The 21,556-nt window shown below is 61.8% G+C and overlaps 2 protein-coding genes across 4 annotated transcripts; one reads left to right on the forward strand and one right to left on the reverse strand.

The window, feature by feature from the left end:
- The first annotated feature begins 2,791 nt into the window (after positions 1–2,791).
- Positions 2,792–11,147, forward strand: LOC100218528 (acidic leucine-rich nuclear phosphoprotein 32 family member B). 2 transcript variants are annotated; one of them, XM_030256900.4, is made up of 7 exons: positions 2,792–2,950; positions 5,483–5,632; positions 6,063–6,185; positions 7,114–7,312; positions 7,593–7,714; positions 8,059–8,113; positions 9,315–11,147. In XM_030256900.4, the coding sequence occupies exons 1-7, from the start codon at positions 2,897–2,899 to the stop codon at positions 9,401–9,403; spliced, it is 792 nt and encodes a 263-aa protein (XP_030112760.1). In that variant the 5' UTR covers positions 2,792–2,896; the 3' UTR covers positions 9,404–11,147. The 2 variants fall into 2 exon arrangements, with proteins under 2 accessions (XP_030112760.1, XP_030112761.1); XM_030256901.4 differs by having other exon boundaries at positions 7,596–7,714.
- A 1,398-nt stretch (positions 11,148–12,545) lies between these two features.
- On the reverse strand, positions 12,546–20,380 carry ZNF414 (zinc finger protein 414). Of its 2 annotated transcripts, XM_041710981.2 has the most exons (9): positions 20,261–20,380; positions 16,037–16,155; positions 15,641–15,742; positions 15,452–15,559; positions 15,244–15,349; positions 14,649–15,136; positions 14,282–14,332; positions 13,572–13,727; positions 12,546–12,933 (listed from the first exon to the last, which is right to left on the reverse strand). In XM_041710981.2, exons 2-9 carry the CDS (start codon positions 16,104–16,106, stop codon positions 12,857–12,859), a joined length of 1,158 nt encoding a protein of 385 aa, XP_041566915.2. In that variant the 5' UTR covers positions 16,107–16,155; positions 20,261–20,380; the 3' UTR covers positions 12,546–12,856. The 2 variants fall into 2 exon arrangements, with proteins under 2 accessions (XP_041566915.2, XP_041566917.2); XM_041710983.2 differs by lacking the exon at positions 14,282–14,332.
- Between the last annotated feature and the right edge of the window lie 1,176 nt (positions 20,381–21,556).

The raw sequence follows: 21,556 nt of genomic DNA on the forward strand, positions 1-21,556 counted from the left end.
AGACTCGATGGTCTTAAAGCTCCTTTCCAACCTGAAAAACTCCAGGATTCCAAACCCCTTCCCTTCCAAATCCCTTCATTCCCACGGGATGGGACTGAGCCGGGCAGGACACTCAGAGCCTTGGGCTGCTCTCCTGCTCCTTCAGTGCTCCCAAACCTCATCCCATCCTCCATCCCCCAGCCCCAGAACTGGCTGGGTTTGGGTCTCCTTAGGGCCCCCCTAGGACAGGGAACTGGTGTGGTGCCCTGCAGGAGCTCTCTGGCTGGAGAAACCGAGTCACAGAGGTGCCAAAAACGCACTAAAGCCAGTTTTTCTACACGGAGATATCCCTTATCTGCTCTGCAAAGCAGGGGTTTGGTCCCTTTGGAGTCGAGCCCCTGTGCTGAATGTGCTGCTCCTCCCAGTGAGAGCAGGCTGCCTTGGAGCCAAGTGGCAGCAATGACCCGCAGTGGCCCACAAAGCCATTTCCTGCCATACAAGGCAGGCTGGTGGCCCTCTGCCAGAGGGGACAATGAGGGACATGGGGCCTGGCCTGTGAGCCCTCGTGTTCCTGTTTACTTGGAGCCTTGCTCGTGGATCAGAGAGATTTCTCTGGCTCCTTTCTCAGCGATTTGGAGCGCAGTGGCAGCAGCAGCTCCCAAATCCTGCAGGAATCCTCCTCCTGTGTGGGGTCCCTGGCATTGGTGGCTCTGTGTCATCAGGGGGGACCTTCCCCAGGCCTGCAGGGGGTCCTGCCAGCTCTGTCACCCCCTGGAAGGACAGCAGGGCCCGAGGCCCCTGTGCCACCAGCAGCACTCCAGGCTGGCCAGGAGGAGCCCAGGGCTCAGTGTGCTGCTGTCACACCAGGGAAGGGACAAACATCACCCAGCCCCGCAGGGAGGGGAGTTCCCGCTGTTATCTCATCCTTCCTTCAGCCCAGAGCCCGACCAACACCCTGCAGCTATCAGCCAGCCACGGCTGGAGAGGGGCTGGGACAGGGACAGGGGCCGTGCAGGGGGACAGCAGTGTGGCACTGGGGACAGGAACGTGGCACTGGGGACAGGAAAGTGGCACTGGGGACGGGGAAGTGGCAGTGGGGATGGGAGCATGGCACTGGGGACAAGAACATGGCCCTGAGAATGGGAATGTGGCCCTGGGGACAGGAAAGTGGCACTGGGGATGGGAACGTGGCACTGGGGATGGGAACGTGGCACTGGGGACAAGAACGTGGCACTGGGGATGGGAACGTGGCCCTGGGGACAAGGATTTGGCAGTGGGGACAAGAACATGGCCCTGGGAATGGGAATATGGCACTGGGGATGGGGAAGTGGCAGTGGAGACAAGAAGATGGCCCTGGGGACAGGAAAGTGGCAGTGGGGACAAGAACATGGCCCTAGGAATGGAAATATGGCAGTGGGGACAAAAACACGGCACTGGGGAGAAGAGCATGGTGCTGGGGATGGGAATGTGGCACTGGGGACAGGAAAGTGGCACATGAGACAGGAGTGTGGCCCTGGGGCAGGAAAGTGGCATCTGGGATGGGAAAATGGAATCAGAAATCACCGAGGTTGGAAAAGTCCTCCAGGATCATCGAGGACAACCATTGTCCCAGCACTGCCAAGGCCACTACAAATCCATGTCCCCAAGTGCCACTCCAGGGATGGTGACACCAGTGTTGCCCTGGGCAGCTGTGCCAGGACCTGACCCCCCATTCTGTGAAGGAATTTCTCCTGATCTCCAATCCAAACCTCCCCTGGAGGCCTTTCCTCTTGTCCTGTGCCTTGGGGTCAGGAGAAGAGCCCGACCCCGACCTGGCTGCACCCTCAGGAGCCAGGAACTTGCCAGAGGCACCTGGGGGTGGGAGCATGGAGCTGGAGAAGGGATTGTGGTGCCTGGAGAAGGGAACAGTCCCTGGGGACGGGAACACGGTGCTTGAGGATGGGAACATGGCTCTGGAGATGGAACCATGGCTCTAGAGATGGAACCATGGGATTTGGAGATGGAATCATGGCTCTGGAGAAGGAACCATGGGATTTGGAGATGGAATCATGGCTCTGGAGATGGAATTATGGCTCTGGAGAAGGAACCATGGGATCTGGGAATGGGAATGTGGCTCTGGAGAAAGAATCCTGGTTCTTGAGGATGGGAACATGGCTCTGGAGATGGAACTATGGCTCTGGAGAAGGAACCATGGGATCTGGAGATGGAACCATGGCTTTGGAGATGGAACCATGGTATCTGGGGATGGGAATGTGGCTCTGGAGTCGGGAACAAGCTGCTGGGGAAGGAACCATGGTACCTGGGCATGGGAATGTTGTTGTGGAGGAGGAACCATGGTGCTTGAGGATGGGAGCACAGCACTGGAGACTGGAACACATTGCCTGGGGTTGGAAATGCGGCCCTGGAGATCGGAACACAGCGCTGGAGACTGGAACACAATGTTTGGCGGTGGTAACACGGTGCTTGAGGATGGGAAAGTGGCTCTGAAGATGGGACTGTGGCTCTGGAGAAGGAATTCTAGTTCCTGAGGATGGAAACATGATGCTGGAGACTGGCACACATTGCCTGGGGATGGAAACGCAGCTCTGGAGATCGGAACGCGGTGCTGAAGCCTGAAGCACCGCATCCGAGGATCCGAACGTGCCACCGGAGATGGCAGCTCGGTGCCGGGGGGCAGAGCGGTGCGGGCGGGCCGGGGCCGTGCGGCGGCGGGACTCGAACCCGGGACCCTGCGGGCGGTGCGCGCACGGGGCGCTGCCGGCAGGGGGCGCCGCCGCGCGCGCCTTTGTTGCCGTTGGCGCCTCTTCCTGCGCCGGGCGGCGGCGGCGGCGCGCGCGGGCGGGGGCGGGAGCGGCACCGGGAGCGGCACCGGGAGCGCAGCGCGGCTCGGGCTCGGCGGGGCGGAGCGGCGGGGAGCATGGAGATGGAGAAGCGCTTGACGCTGGAGCTGCGCAACAAGAAGCCGAGCGAGGTGCGGCGGGGAGCGGGGCGGCACGTGCTGCGGGCGGGGAGGAGGAGGAAGAGGAGGAGGAGGAGGAGGAGGAGGAGGAGGGAGAGCGGCCCGCGGGGGTCCCGCACGGCGGGGACCGGGCGGGTTTGGCGGGGTGGGGATGGGGCGGTAGTGGCGGGTTCGGCGGCGGGAGCGCTCCCGCCCGGCCCGCAGCCCCGGCATGGCGGCGCGCACGTGCGCGGCGGGGCCCGCCCGCACCGGGGCCGCGCTGGAGGCGGCGGCGGGACCGGCCCGGCCCGGCCCGGCCCGGAGGGGCGCGGGGGGCAGCGGGGCGGGCACGGCACGGCCGGGCCGGGCCGGGCCGGAGGCAGCGGGCCCGGTGCGGGGCGGCCCCGGCGGCCATGGCGGCCCGGCCATGTTAGCGGGGCCCGGCCGGGCCCGGAGCGGCTCCCGCGGGCTCCTCCGCCCGGGGAAGGGCTCCGGGGCTGCGGGGATCAACCTTGAGGTGCCGCCGGGGCCGCCCGGTCCCCTCCGCTGGCGGCCGCGGGGCCGGGCCCAGCGCTCCTCGCCCGCCCCGGGGCCGCCTCGTCCCCGGCTCCGCTCCGGCCGCCCCTTCCTGGATCTCCCGTTCCCTGGATCTCCGGTTCCCCGGCTCTCCCCGCTCTCTTTCCTTGGATCTCCCGTTCCCCGGCTCTCCCCGCTCCCTTTCCTTGGATCTCCCCGTTCCTTTCCCCCGGTCTCCCCGCTCCCTTTCCCGGATCTCCCTTTTCCCTGGATCTCCCTTTTCCCCGGCTCTCCCCTTTTCCCGGCTCTCCCCTTTTCCCTGGATCTCCCCTTTTCCCGGCTCTCCCCTTTTCCCGGCTCTCCCCTTTTCCCGGCTCTCCCCTTTTCCCGGCTCTCCCCTTTTCCCGTCTCTCCCTTTTCCCGGCTCTCCCCATCCCGGGCCCGGGCCGTGGCCGGTCCCTCCCTGGCCGGGGACTCTCGGTGTCGTGGCACCCGAGCCCGGGGGGAACGGGCGGTGAGCGGGGCTTTGGGTGGAGATTAAAGCGGCTCCGTGCCCGGCCGGGGGATTTGCAGTCGCGGAGCTGCTGGGCAGGAGGAGCTGCGAGCGCCTGGTGCCCGTGGAGTGACGCCAGGAATTGCAGAGCCAGCGGGGTCAGGCTGGGTGTCCCTGCTGGGTGTCCCGGGCCATCAGAAAGGGCCCGGCTGGGGTAAAGCTGGGCTTGGCCGGGTTGGGCACGGGTCACCCAGAGCAGCTGTGGCTGCCCCTGCATCCCTGGCAGTGCCCAAGGCCAGGCTGGGCAGGGCTTGGAGCAGCCTGGGACAGTGGGAGGTGTCCCTGCCATGGCAGGGCTGGCACTGGATGGGCTTTAAGGTCCCTTCCAACCCAAACCATTCCAGGATTCCATGGTGGTGGAGTTCAGGCTCAGCTCTGTGCCCGCCCCTCACAGCAGCAGCCACTCAGTTCTGCCCTTTGCCACCTTTACATCCACCACGGTGACAGTCCCGGTTTGGTTGGAGCACGTCAGTTTTCTGTCATGCTGGGAGCAAAACAAACTCTGCTCCAAAACTTCTGAGAGCCTCCACTCAAGCCCCCAAGGACCAATGCCGCTTGAGGAGTTTGAAGCCATAATTCATTCTGAGCTTGTGCTGTGAAGGTGGCAAAGATGGCCCAGCAGCCCCCAGCCTCTCCCCCTGGGAAGCTGAGAGGTTTTAAAATGACTCCCTGCGAGTTGGCTGATGTGAGCAGGAGAGGTAAAATGGGAGCGCTGCGAAGGAGGAATTTGGAGAGCGCCACGAGCCTTCTGGCCAAGGCTCATTTTTGCATCTCGCTGTCAAGAATGTGTGGGGTAAAAGCAGGTTTTGGGAGTGGTTTGTGAGAGCTGGGGCTGTTCCCTCCAGGTGTTTGGGGACAGCAGCTCTGTGCTGGTGCTTGGTGGCCCTGGTGGCACTGAGGGGTTGATTCCCTCGTGTGCTGAATTGCTGGAGGTTCCTGGATGTGGAATCCATGCTGGGCACAATGTTTGGTGCCATCAGTGCTCTTGTGTCACCAGCCTGAGGCTGAGCTCATATGCTGAGCCCTGCCCAGGCCCCGTGTCACCTCACTGGATGCTGTCACAGGGAGGTCAGTCCCCTGGGGACAGGTTTTGTCACCCCGGTGGTGTGGGGGACAAAGTGGGAGGGGACAAACCCAGCTGACCTCGCTTGGCCCCTCTGTAGCAGAGCCTGAAGCTGACTCTGAAAGCTTTATTGATGTGCAGGGAGCTTTGGGATGTGATCTCATGGCTCCAAAGCCCTGCGTGCTGCTCCCTGGAGGATGGGGACCTCGGTGGGGACAGCAGGAGCGCCTTGTGGCTTGTGCTTAGAGGGTGAAACCCCAACCACGGTGAGGGACTGTCGCCAAAAGTTAGTTGGCTTTAAGGTCTTAAATTTGGGGGGGAACTAGAGGCTCAGCCGTGCTCTGGATGTGTTGGTGGTGTCACCTCGAGGCCCAGGGGGACGGTGGCGGCTGTGGTGGCAGCTGTGGTGGCAGCTGTGGGTGTCCCTGTGCAGGTGAAGGAGCTGGTGCTGGACAACTGCCGCACAGAGGATGGCAAGGTGGTCGGCCTCTCCTCAGACTTTGAGAACCTGGAGTTCCTCAGCATGATCAACATCAACCTGCTGTCCGTGTCCAACCTCCCCAAACTCAACAAGCTCCGGAAGGTGAGTTGGGACTCTGCTCCCATCTCCAGCAGCCCTCGGCCTTGTGCTGCCCCTGGTGGCAGTTGGTTTTCCTGTATTTGCCAGAAAATACATTGAATTTTGCTCTTTGCTCGCTATCTGAGCAGGAGGGGGGTTGGTTTTAATGTGCAACAAAAACCTTCTGAGCTCTTCAGGTGCTTAAATCCCTTCCTGTCTTGCTTTTCTGCTCTTGTGCTGCTGTCAGAAGCTTCATGACACCTTAAACAGTTTGGATTTTAGAGCACTTACCAGCATGGGGGTAGCTGGCAGTGCTGTGTCCCTGCAGGAAGGGGGTTTTAAGCTCTGTGAGCTGAAATTTGTGTGCTCATTGTAGCCCAGTTCTTGGTGCAATTTCCTTCCCTGTATCACGAGCTGAAGCATTTGGTGACAATGTGATATTCCCTCCCTTCAGCTGGAGCTGAGTGATAATAGGATTTCTGGTGGCCTTGAAGTTCTAGCGGAGAAAACTCCCAACCTGACACACTTGAACCTAAGTGGCAACAAGATCAAAGACATCAATACCCTGGAGCCCTTGGTGAGTGGAGGCTGTGCTGGAACCCCAGGGATGACTTTTGCTTTGGGGATTGGGTCTGTGCAGCAGGAGTCCAACGTCTTGGTAACTGTTCCAACAGCACTTCGTGGTTCTGATGGGAACAGATTTGATCCCAGTTTGAGGCTGGGCCAGTAGTTAATGGCTCCTCAGTCTGGAAAAGCAGCAGCCAGTTGCTAAAAGAAGCATGAAATGGGGCTGGATGAGTAAAACTGTGGATGCTCAGTGCCCAGCTGAGAAGGGACCGGGAAAGGGTCGGAGGCAGTTGGAGGTAGGTGGCACCTGGGGTGTCATGGAATGAGGGAACTGGACAGCACTGAGGGCACCTGTCCCATCAGCCTGAAGGTTCTGCTGTCCCAGCAGCGCAGGGCTCCATTCCCATTCCCACAGCAAGGCTGGAAAAGGCCTCTGAGGCTCCATCTGAGCTGCCCCAGGAATGCTGTGAGGGGCACCCGGAAGGTCTGACGCAGGGCGTTTGTCTCACTGGCTGTTTTGTCCATCCATTCCCTGCAGAAGGAATTTGGGATTGGTTTGCTCCTCCTTTCCTTGGCGTGGTGCCCGGTGTGATGGCCTGAGCTGGGCTGTGCCAAGGGCAGCCAGGCTGCAGCTCTCCCTGAGCTCTGCCTGATCTTTTGAGCAGGATGAGTCCAGCTCAGCTGCTCCTGAGCTTGCTGGGCCTGCTCAGAAGAAAGAAAGATTTGCAAATACACAGAGTTTGTTCCAGAAAGGGAAGCCAGGACAGAGGAGCTGGATAGAAATTCCTTGTGCCCACAGTGAGAGGAGCAGTGACTCCTCTCCATCTGAGCAGCATGTGGGGCAAAACCACTCTGTGCTGGAGCTGTGCACTACCCCATCCACCGCACCTTGGCTTCCTGATCTTCAGGAAATAATCTTACCAAATTGATTTTTGCAGAAAAAGTTGCCAAACCTCCGCAGTCTGGACCTGTTCAACTGCGAGGTGACGATGCTCATCAACTACCGGGAGAGCGTGTTCGCCCTCCTGCCCCAGCTCACCTACCTGGATGGCTTCGATGCTGACGAGCAGGAAGCCCCAGACTCAGACCCTGAAGCTGATGGGGATGCACTGGAAGATGAGTATGAGAATGGGGAAGGTGAGGATTTTTTTCTCCTCCTGCTTTTCCTGCTTGGTGACGAGCCCTTTTTCACTTCAGGGGGGGCTGCAGCAGTGGGGTTGGCACTGGAGGAGGAGGGGCTGTGTGGGTCCCTCACCCCTGGGGTGTAGGGCTGGGAGGGATGGGACTTGCTGGGAGGTGACAGGGCTTGGTGCTGTCCCTCCTCATCCTCTGGGACCCTGCCTGCTGCTCACACTGAGGGGCGAGGGCTGCCTGGGTGTGGGAAATGGGGCACTTCCCTCCCTCCCCCTTTTGGTAGAAGGTGAGGAAGAGGAGGATGATGAGGAGGAAGATGATTTGGATGAAGAAGTCATTGATGACGAGGAAGATGAAGACGACGATCTGGAAGGTGAAGAGGAGGAGGATGGAGTAGATGACGAGGTGAGGCTGTCACCAGGTCACACGTTTGTCCCTTGTCTGGTGGCCTGGGTGTCACAGGAGCCTCTCTGGGGGCAGATCTGAGGAGTTCCTGGCTTTTCCCTGCACTCTGGACTGCTGGGAGTCACAAACTCCAGAGAGTTTTCCAGTTCAGCCCTGGTCTGGCCCTGCCATGCCTCTGGGAGGTGGATCCATGCAGCCCATCCAGGGATGGGAGCAGCTCTTGGGGGTCCAGCAGCTTCTCCTGCTACCCTGAGGCTCCAGCGGGTGGCAGAGGGGAAGGAGGACTGGGATTACTGCCCATGGAATTCTGGTTCTTGCAACAAAGCCTCTTGTTTTCACTGCAGGAGGAAGATGAGGAGGAGGATGGTGAGGAGGATGAAGAAGATGAAGCTGAGGAGGGTGAGTTGAGTCCTGACAATCCAATTTCTTGCAGAGCCCCCTCAACAGGGAAATATTTGGTGGTTTTGGAGCTTCCTCAGCCTCAGTGCAGGGCTGCTGTTGCTGCAGCTTTTCTGCCCAAGCTGGTTCTGAGCAGTGTCATCATCAAAGGGCACACAGGGAGGGAAAGGGGATTCAGGACCTCCAAATTCCAACTGTTGTGGGAAATGTGAGAGGTCAGTTGCTTAGAAAAGCAGTTCTGGGACCTGGTGGGCCATGCAGGAGCAGGGCTGCTGTCCCAGGAGGGTGTGAGGGGATCTCTTGGGGCACGTTCCCCTCTCATCAGCTTGGACCTGAGCTTGGGGCCAGACTCCTCTGGCTGTAACAAACAAACACCCAGATGAAAGTTGACAGAATATTGTGGCTGGTGTGAATTCAAGTGATCTTGGATGAATCATGGAATTGTTAAGGTTGGGAAATCCCTCTAATACCGAGTCCAAAACCACCGTGTTCAGCTCTGACCCCTGTTCCTAAGTGCCACATTGACATTTCTTTGAGCAGCTCAAGGGATGGTGATTCCACCACTGCCCTGGGCAGCTGTGCCAATGCTTGATCACCTTCTCCTTGAAGGAATTTTTCCCAATATTTCATTTAAACTTCACCTGGTGCAACCTGAGGCCATTTCCTCTTACCTTGTCACTTGTTAGCTGGGACAAGACTGACCCCCCGGCTGTCCCCTCCTGTCAGGAGCTGTGCAGAGCCACAAGGTCCCCCCTGAGCCTCCTTTTCTCCAGGCTGAGCCCCTTCCCAGCTCCCTCAGCTGCTCCTGGTGCTCCAGACCCTTTCCCAGCTCCATTCCCTTCCCTGGACATTCCAGCCCCTCAGTGTCCTTCTTGTCCTGAGGGCCCCAGAACTGCCCCAGGGTTTGAGGCCTCAGCAGATCCAGCACTGGGGGCCATGAGCTTGGTCAGGGGTGCCTGATTTCTGCACATGCTGTGTTTTTGAGGGTGCTCAACAACAACAACAACAACAAAATCCCCTTTTCAGCTGTTCTACGGGATGCTTGGAGGGCAGAGAAGGTTGTTGGTGTCTCATGCCAGCTTTTCCAGGAGGAGCAGGGCAGGGTGGATCTGTCCCCAAATGGTGCCAGTCTGTCCCGTGCCTGCTCCCAGCTGCAGAGCTCAGTTCTGGGCTGGGAGATGAATCCCCCCTCTCTTTGCAGACCATCCGTGCGGGGTGAAGAGAAAACGAAGTCTAGAGGATGAAGGAGAGGAAGATGCAGAGGACGAAGAGGATGATGAGGATGACTGATCCCAGCGAGCCAATCAGTTTTACAGACTATGACTGTGCTTGTCTTAACCTCCCCGTTGTGTCTGTGTGAGACTGTAAATCCCTGTCTCCCACTCCTCCTCCTCCCCCTTTGTATGGCTGCAGCATCTACAATATATTTTTTTAAGATTTAGAATACTGTAGGCATTCAGGGGAATCTTCCATACAAGGCTCCATTTTTTTCTCACAAATATTTCATGACCAAAGGCTTTTCTCCGTTCGGTGGTTTGTGCAGCAGCTTAAAAAACAAAAAAACCCAAAAGGCAAAAAAAAGCGCCAAAAAAAATCGAAAAAAAAAGAGAAAAAAAAAAATCTGCTCCTTAGGGTATCTGTGTGTCCGAAATCAGCTGTGCCACACTGGACCCAGAGCTCCAGCTGTCACCCTGCCAGCACAGAAGGCCTTTGCCACCCTCGTGCCCTCAGCCCAGGGCTCTGAAGACGCTTTTGGAGCCACCTCGGGTGCAAAACCTGGTTCCTCTCCGTGGACTCGCAGCCATCCCCGAGGGTTCTCAGATTGAAATCATGGTGATGTGATCTCTGGACATGCTTGAAGATGCTTTGGTGCTGGGGGTGGGGAGGGAGGGAGGGAGGGGCTGCTTGCATGACCTGGTACCTCTGCCAATGCACCTTGCAGTAACCCTGCACTTGCTTTCCTGCTGGATTTTCTAAACTGGAACATGTTCCCGTTGGCCATTAAGAGCCGTCCCTCGGGCTGTCCCCAGTGAGGGGGTTTTGTGGCCTGCAGCAGCTTTGGGAAGGGGTAGGGAAGGCAGGTGAGGGGATACTGCTCCTCAGCCTCCTCATTTCAGTGTCCAGCCTGTGCAGCCACCATCACTGTGATGCTCCTGCAGACCGTGTTAGCCTGGAAATTCTCAGGGTCCTTCTGCCAGCCAGTGCCACCTCTGCACGGGCCCCTGGTGCCAGCCTGGCTTGGGCATCCTCCTCTTCCTCCTCCCGTCTTCCCAGCAGGGAGCAGAGCTCCAGCTCGAGGTGGAGCTGGCTGGAGGGAGGATTTGGGGAAGCCAGCCAGGTCCATGCAGCATTCCCAACCCTTCCCTGGCATCCCGGAGGTGTCCAGCCAGCAGCATCCCTCGGGTGGGGACAGCCCGGGGGTGCAGACAAGCACTGGCACTTTGTGGCATTCCCGGGAGCTCCGAGTGCCCCCGGGGCCGAGGCTCCAGCCCTCCCCATCCCTCCCGGGGGGTTTGGGCTGTGTTCAGCAGCACATCCCCGTTCCTGTCCCGGGTTTGGGCTGTGTTCAGCAGCACATCCCCGTTCCTGTCCCGGGTTTGGGCTGTGTTCAGCAGCACATCCCCGTTCCTGTCCCGGGTTTGGGCTGTGTTCAGCAGCACATCCCCGTTCCTGTCCCGGGTTTGGGCTGTGTTCAGCAGCACATCCCCGTTCCTGTCTCGCTTTGCTGGTGTCTCTTGCATTGTACAGTCGCTGTGACCATTCGGAGAAGAACTAATCCTGTAAAATGCAAACTGAGTAACTTATAAATGTTTAAGGAATTTAAAAAAAAAAAGAAAAAAAATAAGTTAGAGCAGCAGTTACTTCTAATTTTTTTCCCTGCATTTTTAGCAGATTGTATGGATTTTATATTAGCCTAGTAACTGTCAGGTTTTGATTGGTCAGACTAGTCCCAGAAATAAGGATCTCCAGCCCTTTTGTATCTTTTGTTACAAAATTTGGATAAAACTTTAATAAAAACTTCAGTTTTTAAAAATCCTTTGCTATGGAGCTTGTCTTGGCTGCCTCTGCCTTGGGACCAGCCAGGAGTGCTCAGAGTGGGGCTGTGGGGCAGCTTTGGGTGTCTGCTGGGGGCGGGGCTGGGCTGGGCTCTGCCTGGGCTGGCAGGGACAGAGTGGGGCTGTGCTGTGGGGTGGGGTCCCAGCACCGTGGGGCTGTGCTGTGGGGTGGGGTCCCAGCACCGTGGGGCTCTGCTGTGGGGTGGGGTCCCAGCACTGTGGGGCTCTGCAGCACCCCCGTGCCCCCTTGGGGGGGGCAGGGACAGCTTGGGAAGGGTCTCCCTCCTCCCTTTTGGGGTGGCACTGCCCCGGAGTGTTCAGTGGGCCGGGGGCCAGGGCAGTCACCTGTGCCAGCTGGGCATGGGGGGCTGAGCTGTGCCCCCTGCCCCACTTTGGGACCTCGGGGTCCCCCCTTTGGGGCACTCTGTGACCCCGTGCTGGCTCTGTGATGAGCTCTGATGTCACCCCAGGGTGTCCATCCCCTGCTCAGAGCCCGAGGGGACCGGGCTGGACTTGGGGGGGCACAGCCCCAGCTCAGGGGGGCTGCAGGAGAGAGCCCCGGGGGCTGCTCAGCCTGGGGGGATGAGGCAGGAGGAAGGAAAGGATTGTAGGAGGAAGGGTGGCAGAAGGAGGAAGGGATGGCAGCAGGAGGAAGGGATGGCAGAAGGAGGAAGGGATGGCAGCAGGAGGAAGGGGTGCCCACCCAGGGGTGCCCACCCCACCCAGGTGGCCACTGGGCCTTTCTGAGCCCTCTGCCGGTGTTTGTGGCCCCTCCCTGTGGCCCCTCCCGGCTCTTCCATGGCTCCCATCCCTCGCTCCCAGCTCCCAGCCGGGGCTGCTGTGGTCCCAGCAGGTCCCAGCACGCCTCCCCTCAAACCAGTTTGCAGCAAACTTTTCACCCTGCTGGGCTGGGACTGGCAGAGCGGGGCTGGGGGAGCCCCAGGGTGCTCCCACGGGTGTGCAGCACCCCTGGGCTGGGCACCTGGGCCCTTGTCCCCTCTCAGTGGCTCTTTGTGCCATCCCATGCCCTCCTCCTGTGGCAGGGCCGGGACAGGCACGGGGGCTGCCGGGGTGTGGGGTCCCACCCTGCTCTGGGGTGCAGCTGCAGAGGCTCCAGCCCTGCCCGCTCTGGATGTGCTGGCAGGGGGCAGGGGCAGCATGGAGCATCCCTTCCCCTTCCTCAGACCTTCCCCTTTCCCCTTTCCCAAACCCTTTCTCCCTCCCCAAGCCAGCCCCTGGCAGGGCCGGCCCGGGGGCACAGGGTCACACCCCCCTGTGTCCCCATGTCCCCCTCCTTTGGTTTTTGGGGGGCTCCTCAGTGCCAGCCCTGCTCCCCCTGCCCCCACGGGCACTGACAGAGCCTCTCCCGCTGCCACTCCTGTACAATTCCCATTTATTTTTCCGAGATCTCATTCCAGAGAAGTCCACTAACTCCTGAGAACCTACCGGGCTCCCCGCAGAGCCCCCGGGGCTGGAGCAACAAAACCTTTAGGGGAGGGAGATACAGAGGTTCCGGCTGCTGGAGAGTCCCCAAAAATGAAAAGGAAGAAATTCCAGGGGAAACATCGGCCCCGCTGCGGCTCCTGTCCCCAGGGAGGGCCGCCTGTCCCTGCACGGTGCAGGGGCTGTGCTGTGCCCCCTGCCCAGCTCAGGGCACGCCAGGAGAGTCCCTTGGGCGCCGAGGGCATCAAAGCTGGGAGTACAGGGAGTTCTCCATCTCCGCTGGCAGCTTGGCGTGGAACGGGGCGAGGCCCACCCCGAAATCTGGAGGGAGAGGGGAGAGAACTGTCAGCACCTCATGTGGGGGACACACGGACCCCCAGGGGCATCTCAGGGGCTGGGGGGCACTGGGAGGGCACACAGACACCCCCAGGGGCACTGCAGGGGCTGGGGGGCACTGGGAGGGCACTGGGAGGGCACACAGATACCCCCACGGGTATCACAGGGGCTGGGGGGGGCACTGGGAGGGCACTGGGAGAGCACACAGACACCCCCAGGGGCATCACAGGGGTTGGGGGGGGCACTGGGAGGGCACACAGACACCCCCGGGGGCATTGCAGGGGCTTGGGGTACAGAGAGGGCAAGCACATGGACCCCTCCAGGGCACAGCAGGGGTTGGGGGGCATGGAGAGGGCACACACAGACCCCAGGGACATTGAGGGGCTGGGGGCACTGGGGGGGCACACAGACACCCCCCAGACCATTGCAGGGGCCGGGGGCACAGGGGGGGCATACAGACACCCCCCAGACCATTGCAGGGGCCGGGGGCACAGGGGGGGCACACAAACCCCTCTGGGCACTGCTGCAGGCTGGGGAAGCAGGGACTGGAACCCGGGAGTGGGATGTGCCTTATCCCCGCGGGGCAGCGAGCCCATCCCGCAGCCGGGGGGTCCCTCCCGTACCCATCTCGGCCTCCAGGCGGCCGGGCGGGGGGTTCTTGCGGTGGTCCTCGATGTGCAGGGTCATCTCCTGGCGGGAGGCGGTGGAGAAGGGGCACTGCGTGCAGCTGTAGCGGCCCCGCGTGTGCTCCCAGACGATGCGGCTGTTGTTGGAGTGCCCTGCAAGGACGGGCGGGCAGGGAAGCACAGGGATCACCCGGGATCGCCCGGGATCGCCCCGGGATCGCCCGGAGCCGGCTGGTGCCGCGGGGCTGTGGGGGCTCTGCTCTGAGCCCCACTCGCTCAGGGGTTCCCTTCCCAAGGGAAGACCCCGAATGTGGGAGCAGGGGGCCAGGCTGTGCCCCCCGCCCCGCAGCAAAGGGCACGGCGGCTTCTGGGCTCGGACTGGGGGCACTGGGGGCACTGGGGGCACTGGGGGCACTGGAGCCCGGGCAGCTGCTGCTGCTGCTCCTCCTCCTGCTGCTTCTGCCCCCGGGGCCAGGCTGGGGGGTTTTGGGGGGGGTGCAGCCAGTAACCCCCCTGCCTCGGAGCCCAGCTGGGCCGCATCCCCTCTCCGGTGGCTCCCAAAAAGGAGGGAGCCCGCCCTCCCCCTCTGCTCTCCCGGGAGCACCGCAGTGCCCCTGGGGCATCTCCCACCCCCTGTGCCCCCCCCGCCGCCCCCCAAACCCCCCAGTGACAGAAAGCAGCCCCCACCCAGGAGGTGCCAAACTAACCTGGAGTCACTCCTGAGCCAAAGCATGGGAGGAGTGGGCTGACACTCACACCTGCGGAGGGAATCGAGGGCCGAGACAAGCATTAGGTCTTCCCCTCCCTGGGGGGACATGTGGGAGGGCAGGCCTGGCCCGGCCCCCCCGCACGCCGGGGAGCAGCAGGGCCGGGAGAATTTGGAGGCGTTTTTTTGGCCCAATCGAGCATCATCACCCAGAGGGTGGCACGGGCGGGACGGGGCTTTTTTTGGGGGGGTGGCCGGGCCGGAGCGGGGAGGAGGGGGCCGGGTCCTCGGCTGGTCCTGCTCGGGAGCTGCTGCTGGTCAAGGCGGGAGCAGAAGAAGGTTTGTCCCGCACGGCTCGGCGCTCTCACCTTGGCTTTTCTTCCAGACGGCGTTGGAGCCGCTGGGGGGGCCGTGGGCCGGCAGGAAGGGCCGCAGGCGGTGCTGAGCCGGGGGCTGCGCCAGCCCGTAGGGCGAGGGGGGCACGTAGGACAGGAACGGCACCGAGGAGGGCGGCGGCGGCCCCGAGAAGCGAGGCAAGGCCGAGGGCCCGAAGAGGCCGGGCTCCAGCAGCGGGAAGGGGTGAGGAGCCGGCGGCAGCGGCTGCAGCGAGCCGGGCAGCGCCGGGGGCAGCGCGGCCGGGGCACAGTCCGGCGATCCCTTCTGCGCCGGAGCGCTCGGCAGCCTGGGCAGCGGCTCGGCCGGCTTGGCCGGGGGCTCCTTCTCCGGGATGATGGGGACAGCAGCGGGCCGGTCGGGCCGGGGGGGCGGCGCGGAGCCCCCCGCGCTGTCGGAGCAGACGTGCAGGTGCTTGAAGAGCGAGCGGTGCGTGCGGAAGCGCAGCAGGCAGTTCTCACACCTGCCGGCCGGGAGGAGCCGTCAGAGCAGCCGGGCACCGCCCGCAGCCCGGCCCCAACCCCGGGGGGCTCGGGGGTCCGCGGGGAGGAGATGGGGACGGGGACTCACTTGAAGTAGCGGTTGGGTTTGTAGTGCACCTTCATGTGGGCCATGAGGTCCTGCATGCTGGGGAAGGTCTCGGTGCAGCCCAGGGTGGGGCAGCGGAAGGTTTTGCCTGGGCAGAGGAATGTGAGAGAGATTCAGCACCAACCCCGCTGCTGGGGCCGCCCCCACCTCCCCCCGCCAGCGCTGCCTCGGCTCTGAGCCCTGGCCTTACCCTCGAGGGACTGCGTGGGTCTGTAGTGCACCTTCAGGTGGTCCATCAGCTCCTGCATGCTGGGGAAGGCCAGCTTGCAGCCGTAGCTCGAGCACTGGTAGTGTTTCCCTGCAAGGACACCGATCCCGTGTCGGCCTCGGCCCTGCCCCGGCTGTCGCTGTCCCCTCCCCGGGGCGGGGCTGGGCTCACCTGGGACAGGTCTGCGCTTCAGCGGCCGCAGCTCCGGGGCCGGGGTCCCTCCGCTCCCCGCCGGCGGCATCGGGGCAGCGGGCAGGGCTGGGGCACTGCAGCCTGCGGGGAGAGCTTGTGAGGCTCGGCCCTGCCCTGCCCAACCCTCCCCATCCCTCCAGAACAGCGAAATGGGGCCGGGGTCTGCCTGCAGGGGACGGAGAGGCTGGAGCCCCCCGGGTGGGAGAGGCTGCGGTGTGAAGGTGAAGCCTGCTGGTGGCTGGAACACGCTGGGTGATGCCACCTGTGCACCCAGGCACGCCCTGGCACACCTGGGCACATCCCCATGGGGGGTTCGGCCAGAGGGACCTCCCAGCCACAGGACCAAAGGCTTTCCCCTGCTCCTGGGGCACTCACCTGCCCCCTCCACGCCGAATTTGCCCCGCAGGGAGAAGGTGGCCACGGGCTCGTCCTTCTCTGTCTTCATGGCCTGGCTGGAGCTGGGCACAGGGACACGGTGGCTACTCCTGGTGATGCTGCACGGGGATCAGGGAGGGGGGTCAGATCCCAGCCCGGGGCCACACTGACTCCCTCATCCTCCTCCTCCTCCTCTTCTTTTCCTCCTCCTCCTCCTCCTCCTCGGTGCCCCGTGGTTGTGGGACCCCCTCCCACCCGGGGCTGAGCCTGCAGGAGATCCCAGAGCTGTCGCTGTCCCTTCCTGCCTCTCCCACCCCAGGGAGGTCCCCAAAACCCCCAAACATCCCCCCAGGCATCACCAGGATCCTGCTCGTGTCCAGCCCACAGCAACCGTAGCTAAAATTTCCCCCAGACTGGGGGAATTCCTCCAAGGGGATCCCCTCCAAGGCACAGCCAAACCAGGGGTTGCTGCAGCTGCTCCAGCCTCCTGCTCCCAGGGCTGGGGGGCTCACTGGCTGCTCCCCTCAAAATTCCAAAGGGTTTTCCAGCCAGGAGGAGCAGCAGGTCCCACTGAGTGACTGGGAGTTGATGATGGGCACTTGGGGACTGTTCTTGTCCAAAATTACATTGGCTTGGCACGAGGCTCTCGTGTGGATAAGCCAAACTCGAATTCCCAGTGAAAAATCATCTGGAAAACCCCCTCAGTTTGGGAGATTTCTCTGTAGTGTCTTAATGTTGGAGTGAGAGAGAAAATGGTCCTAATAATGGCAATAATAATAATAACAAATGATGAAAATAAGGACAAAAGGATAAAATAAAAAGGATAAAAGGGTAAAAATATTTATAATAATGCTGATGATAATGTTGATATTGATAATAATGACAATGATAACAAAAACAATACCAGTGATGGGGCTGTGAAGTGGGTAATGGGTGATGCTTTCCCAAGAACTCAGTAACTCCTTGGGAAATCTGGTGCTGGGGCACCCCATCCTTCCCATTAACATCTGCTCCAGAGGCATTTCCCAGCTTTCAGCTCTGGGGTCTCGCCCAGAGGGGCTCAGCCTGTCCAAGCTGGGCTCAGCAGCTGTTCCTGCAGCACCCAGCACACTGGGATCACAGCCCAGCAGGAAATAAATCAGGGAGGGGGGAAAATCCATGTGGGATTATTCCTGTGGCTGTCCCCGGGCTCCTGGCTTTGTCTGGGGCTTGTGGGGCCTTTTTTTGTTGTTGTTTTCTCAGCTCAGCAGCCTCGGGATGGGATCAGCCAACCATGGAGGGGGGTTGGCCATGGAACAGGGAATCTGGGGCAGGGCTGGGGCTGCTCGTAGTCCAGGAGGGGAAATTCAGCCCTGGATGGAGGGGATGCTCCATCTCCATCCTCCATCCCTGCAGGACATGGGGTAAACACGGGAATTTCCCGGCAGCTTTGATGGAGCTTTGTTTATCAGGTAGAAATGAAGGGTTTGGTGGGAAAAAAGGTCTTGGGAATCTTCTTTTTGGGGGAGACAATGGTGAAAAGGTTGAGGCAGGGCCATGCCTGCCTGCCCAGCCCCTGGGCAGTGTCCCTGTGGCACTGCCACGTTTTGGTGCCCAACCCTGATGTGTCAGAGCTGGAAGCACCGGTGCTGGAGAGTGCAGTGAGGCAAAATTCCTGCTGCCCTGCTGGAAAAACCCCTCTGGATCAGCCCCAGAGGCTGGCAGAGGCCTGGGACTGACAGGCTCCAGATGAGCCCAACAGGAGCAGGGCCACGGCACTGAGAGCTCAGGGGCAGCACAGGGAAGTATCCCCAAGAAATCAGGACATTTTCCCCACCAGCAGCAGAGGACAGGAGCTCCTGGAGCCCCAGGGTCAAAGGCAGCAGTGCCTTGGGATGTTGGAACCTCTGGGATCACAGATGCCACTCTCCATTTCCCTGTTGCAGCATCCCAGTGATGCCTTGTAAGGTGATTTTTTCCCTCTGGAAGAGCTGGGAAAGCTCTCGAGCAGATCCTGTGAGGGCAGGCGGGATGGACACTTGGCCCCAGCGTTCCCCACGGGTGACATGGCACAGGGCACGGTGGCAGCACTGTGGCATTGCCCTGTGCCCAGCCCAGGTTTTTAGAGAGCAGGTGGCACCTGGATCATCTTGCTGTCATTTGTCACCTCCCATGGGATGGTGGCCAACACTGCCCCTCCTCCAGGACTGTCTGTTCTGCAGCCCTGAGTGTGACGCCCCAGCCCAGGTGCTGCTGAGCTGCCACTGTCCCCATCCCCAGTGACCTCCCGTGGTCACCAGAGATGTGACTGCCCCAGAGATGTGACTGCCCCATAGATGTCACTGCCCCAGAGATGTCACTGCCCCAGAGATGTCATTGTCCCAGAGATGTCACTGCCCCAGAGATGTGACTGCCCCAGAGACGTCACTGCCCCAGAGATGTCACCCCCCTGGTGACACGATTCCCCCAGAGACAGGACCCCCTAGAAATATGACTCCCCCCAAGATGTGACCACCAATGCAAACCTGCCCTGGAACCCAAATCCTGTCCCTGTCATTATCCCCAGCATTTTCCTGCCTCCCCAAAAAGCTGCTGACACAAAACTCCCTCCTCCCAACCCCTGTGGGGTGAACAGGGACCCCAAAAACCCTTCCAGGGCCTGCCAGCCATGAGGGCAGGCAGGATGTTTGCAGCTGCCCATCACCCCGAGCAGGCTGTGCTGCTGATTCAGTGAATAATTAACACCATAATTAGCACAATAATTAGCTCATCCCCCTCAAACCATCGGGGGGGGGGGGGGGCTTTATCCATACCCCGAGACTTTGCTCAACCCACCCCGCGAGGATAAATGGCCCAAATAATCCGATTGGAGCATCTCTGAGGCCCGAGGATGAGGAGGCTGCCCCCGGCCGCGGCTCCTCGGCGCAGAGATGAGACAAAGGCTGGGAACAAGGGGCTCATGTGATCGCATCGGGGGAGGAAGCACCGCCAGCCCGGCTAAAACACAGCCTGTGCGTCCTCCTGGAGCCTTCCGACAGCGCCGGCAGAGCTGGGGGTGCTGGGGGCAGGATGCTCCGGGTGTCCCACGCAAGGTGGGTGCCCCAATCCGGCCATGGGCTGGGGCAAAGCTGCTGCCTGCGGTGCCACCCCTCCCTGGAGGGGTTCCCTGCTTTTCCTCTGGATGGTGGGCATCCAGAGGGGCGAGTACTGAGCCCCGTGCCCGGCCTTGGTGCCACATCCCTGGCCTGGGGGTCCCCACTGTCCCTCAGGCTGTTCCAAGCCCTGCTGCCATTTCCACACGTTCCCCCTTGGAGCATCCCGGGGCCCTCTGAGCACCCCGAGCTCCTGGGAACACTCCGGATTTTTGGGAGCATCCTGAACCTTTACCTGCCCATCCACCCGGCCACATCAGCGGGGAAAAAGCCCCACTTTCCCTGCAGGAGCCACGGGGGATGCTGGAGCTCCCTCCCCGAGCCCGGACAAAGCTGAGCGAGCTCACCCCATGGCCAAGGCCGGGACCCCCGGCTCGGACAGCCCCAGAGCGGCTCCCGGGGGTGCGGGAGGATGGAGGGGCACCCGGGATGTGAGGGGGTCCCGCTGCTCCACACCCACGCAGCCGTCAGGACCGAGGGCAGTGGCTCCCGTGGCTCCCGGTGCCTGTCAGCCCCACAAGCGGCAATCCCAGCGTAGCCCCCGTGGCTACTGCTTTCTGGGGCTGGTAGCCCCCCACGGGCCGTACACCCATGGCTGCAAGGCCAGGGGGTGGTGACAGCCACGGCCACCAGCCCACGGGCAGTGACCCCGTGGCTGGAGCCCCGGTACCCCGGTACCCGCTCCGGTACCGCTGCTGGCCCCGGGGCAGCTCCAGCCCCGGTGCCGGTCCATCCCCCGGTACCGGTGCTGGTTCATCCCTGCTACCGATCCAGCCCCGGTGCCAGTACACCCCTGGCCCGCTACATCCCCCGGTACCAGTGCTCCCTTCCCGGTGCCAGCACCCCGCCGGTGCCGGGGTACCCCGGGTGCCGGTACATCCCCGGTGCCGGTACACCCCCTGTGCCGGTACATCCCCGGTGCCGGTACACCCCCTGTGCCGGTACATCCCCGATACCGGTACACCCCCGGTGCCGGTAAATCTCCGGCTGTCCGCGCACCCCCTGTGCCAGTCCATCCCCGGTGCCGGTCCGTTCCCTGATCCCGGCCCTGCCCCGGTGCCCGCCCGTCCCTCCCGGTCCCTCCCGGCCGTACCGGGGCTCCGGCGCCGCCCGGGTCGCGCATCAGCGGCGGGGCGGCCGCGGGGCCATTTTCTGTGCGGAGCTGTCGCGAGAGCGGCGGGAGGAGGAGGAGGAGGAGGAGGAGGAGGAGGAGGAGGAGGATGCCGGGGGGAGGAAGGAACGTGCGGAAGGGCGGGCGGGGGCCTCGGGGGGGGACCGGCCCCGCCCCGCCCGTTCCCCCCCCATCCCCCGGCTGCTTTTCCCGGGAGATTCTCCGCACCCGCATCCCAGCGTCTGCGGGCAGCTCGAGCATCCCGGGGCTCCCGGGGGTTTCGGAGCATCCTGGGGGTTTTGGAATGTCCCGGGGGTTTGGAGAATTCCAGGGGTTTTGGGGCATCCCGGGGTTTTGGAGCATCCCGGGGTTTTGGGGCATCCCGGGGTTTTGGAGCATCCCGGGGTTTTGGAGCATCCCAGGGTTTCGGAGCATCCTAGAGGTTTTGGAATGTCCTGAGGGTTTTGGAGAGTTTCAGGGGTTTTGGAGGATCCCAGGGTTTTGGAGCATCCCAGGGTTTTGGAGCATCCCAGGATTTTGGAGCATCCCAGGGTTTTGGAGGATCCCGGGGTTTTGGAGCATCCCAGGATTTTGGAGCATCCCGGGATTTTGGAGCATCCCAGGGGTTTTGGAGCATCCCAGGGGTTTTGGAGCATCCCAGGGTTTTGGAGCATCCTGGGTTTGGGATCATGGCAGGGGCTCAGAGCATCCCAGGGCCTTGAGCCTCCCGAAGGCCTTGGAGCATCCCAGGGCTTTTGGAACATCCCGGGACCTTGGAGCATCCAGGGAATCTGCCGAGCACCCCAGGGGCTTTGGAACATTCCAGGGCTCATGGAGCATCCTGAGGCTTCCAGAGCTTTTGGGGGATTTGGAGCATCTCGGGCTCCTCAGGGCATCCAGAGGGAACAGAGCCCTGTAGGAAGTGCTGGACCCTTGGAGCATCCCGGGGTCCTCTGAGCACCCCGAGCTCCTGGGAACACCCCGGATTTTTGGGAGCATCCCGGATTTTTGGGAGCATCCCGGATTTTTGGGAGCACCCCGAGCTTCTGGGAACATGCCAAGCTCCTGGGACACCCTGGGTTTTTGGGAACACCCCGGATTTTTGGGAACACCCCTCCAGCTCATGTGTGTCCCGAGGAACAGCCCAGGATGCTCCAGGATCCTCACAGCAACAGAAACCCCTGAGAGACCCCCCAAATCCCTGGGAACCCCTGGAGCCCTCAGGCCCAGCTCCTGCATCCCTGCAGGGCTGAGCAGGAGCATACCCCTGCCAGGACC

Source organism: Taeniopygia guttata, chromosome 28, assembly GCF_048771995.1.
Source record: "Taeniopygia guttata chromosome 28, bTaeGut7.mat, whole genome shotgun sequence".
NCBI classification, from domain to species: Eukaryota; Metazoa; Chordata; class Aves; order Passeriformes; family Estrildidae; genus Taeniopygia; species Taeniopygia guttata.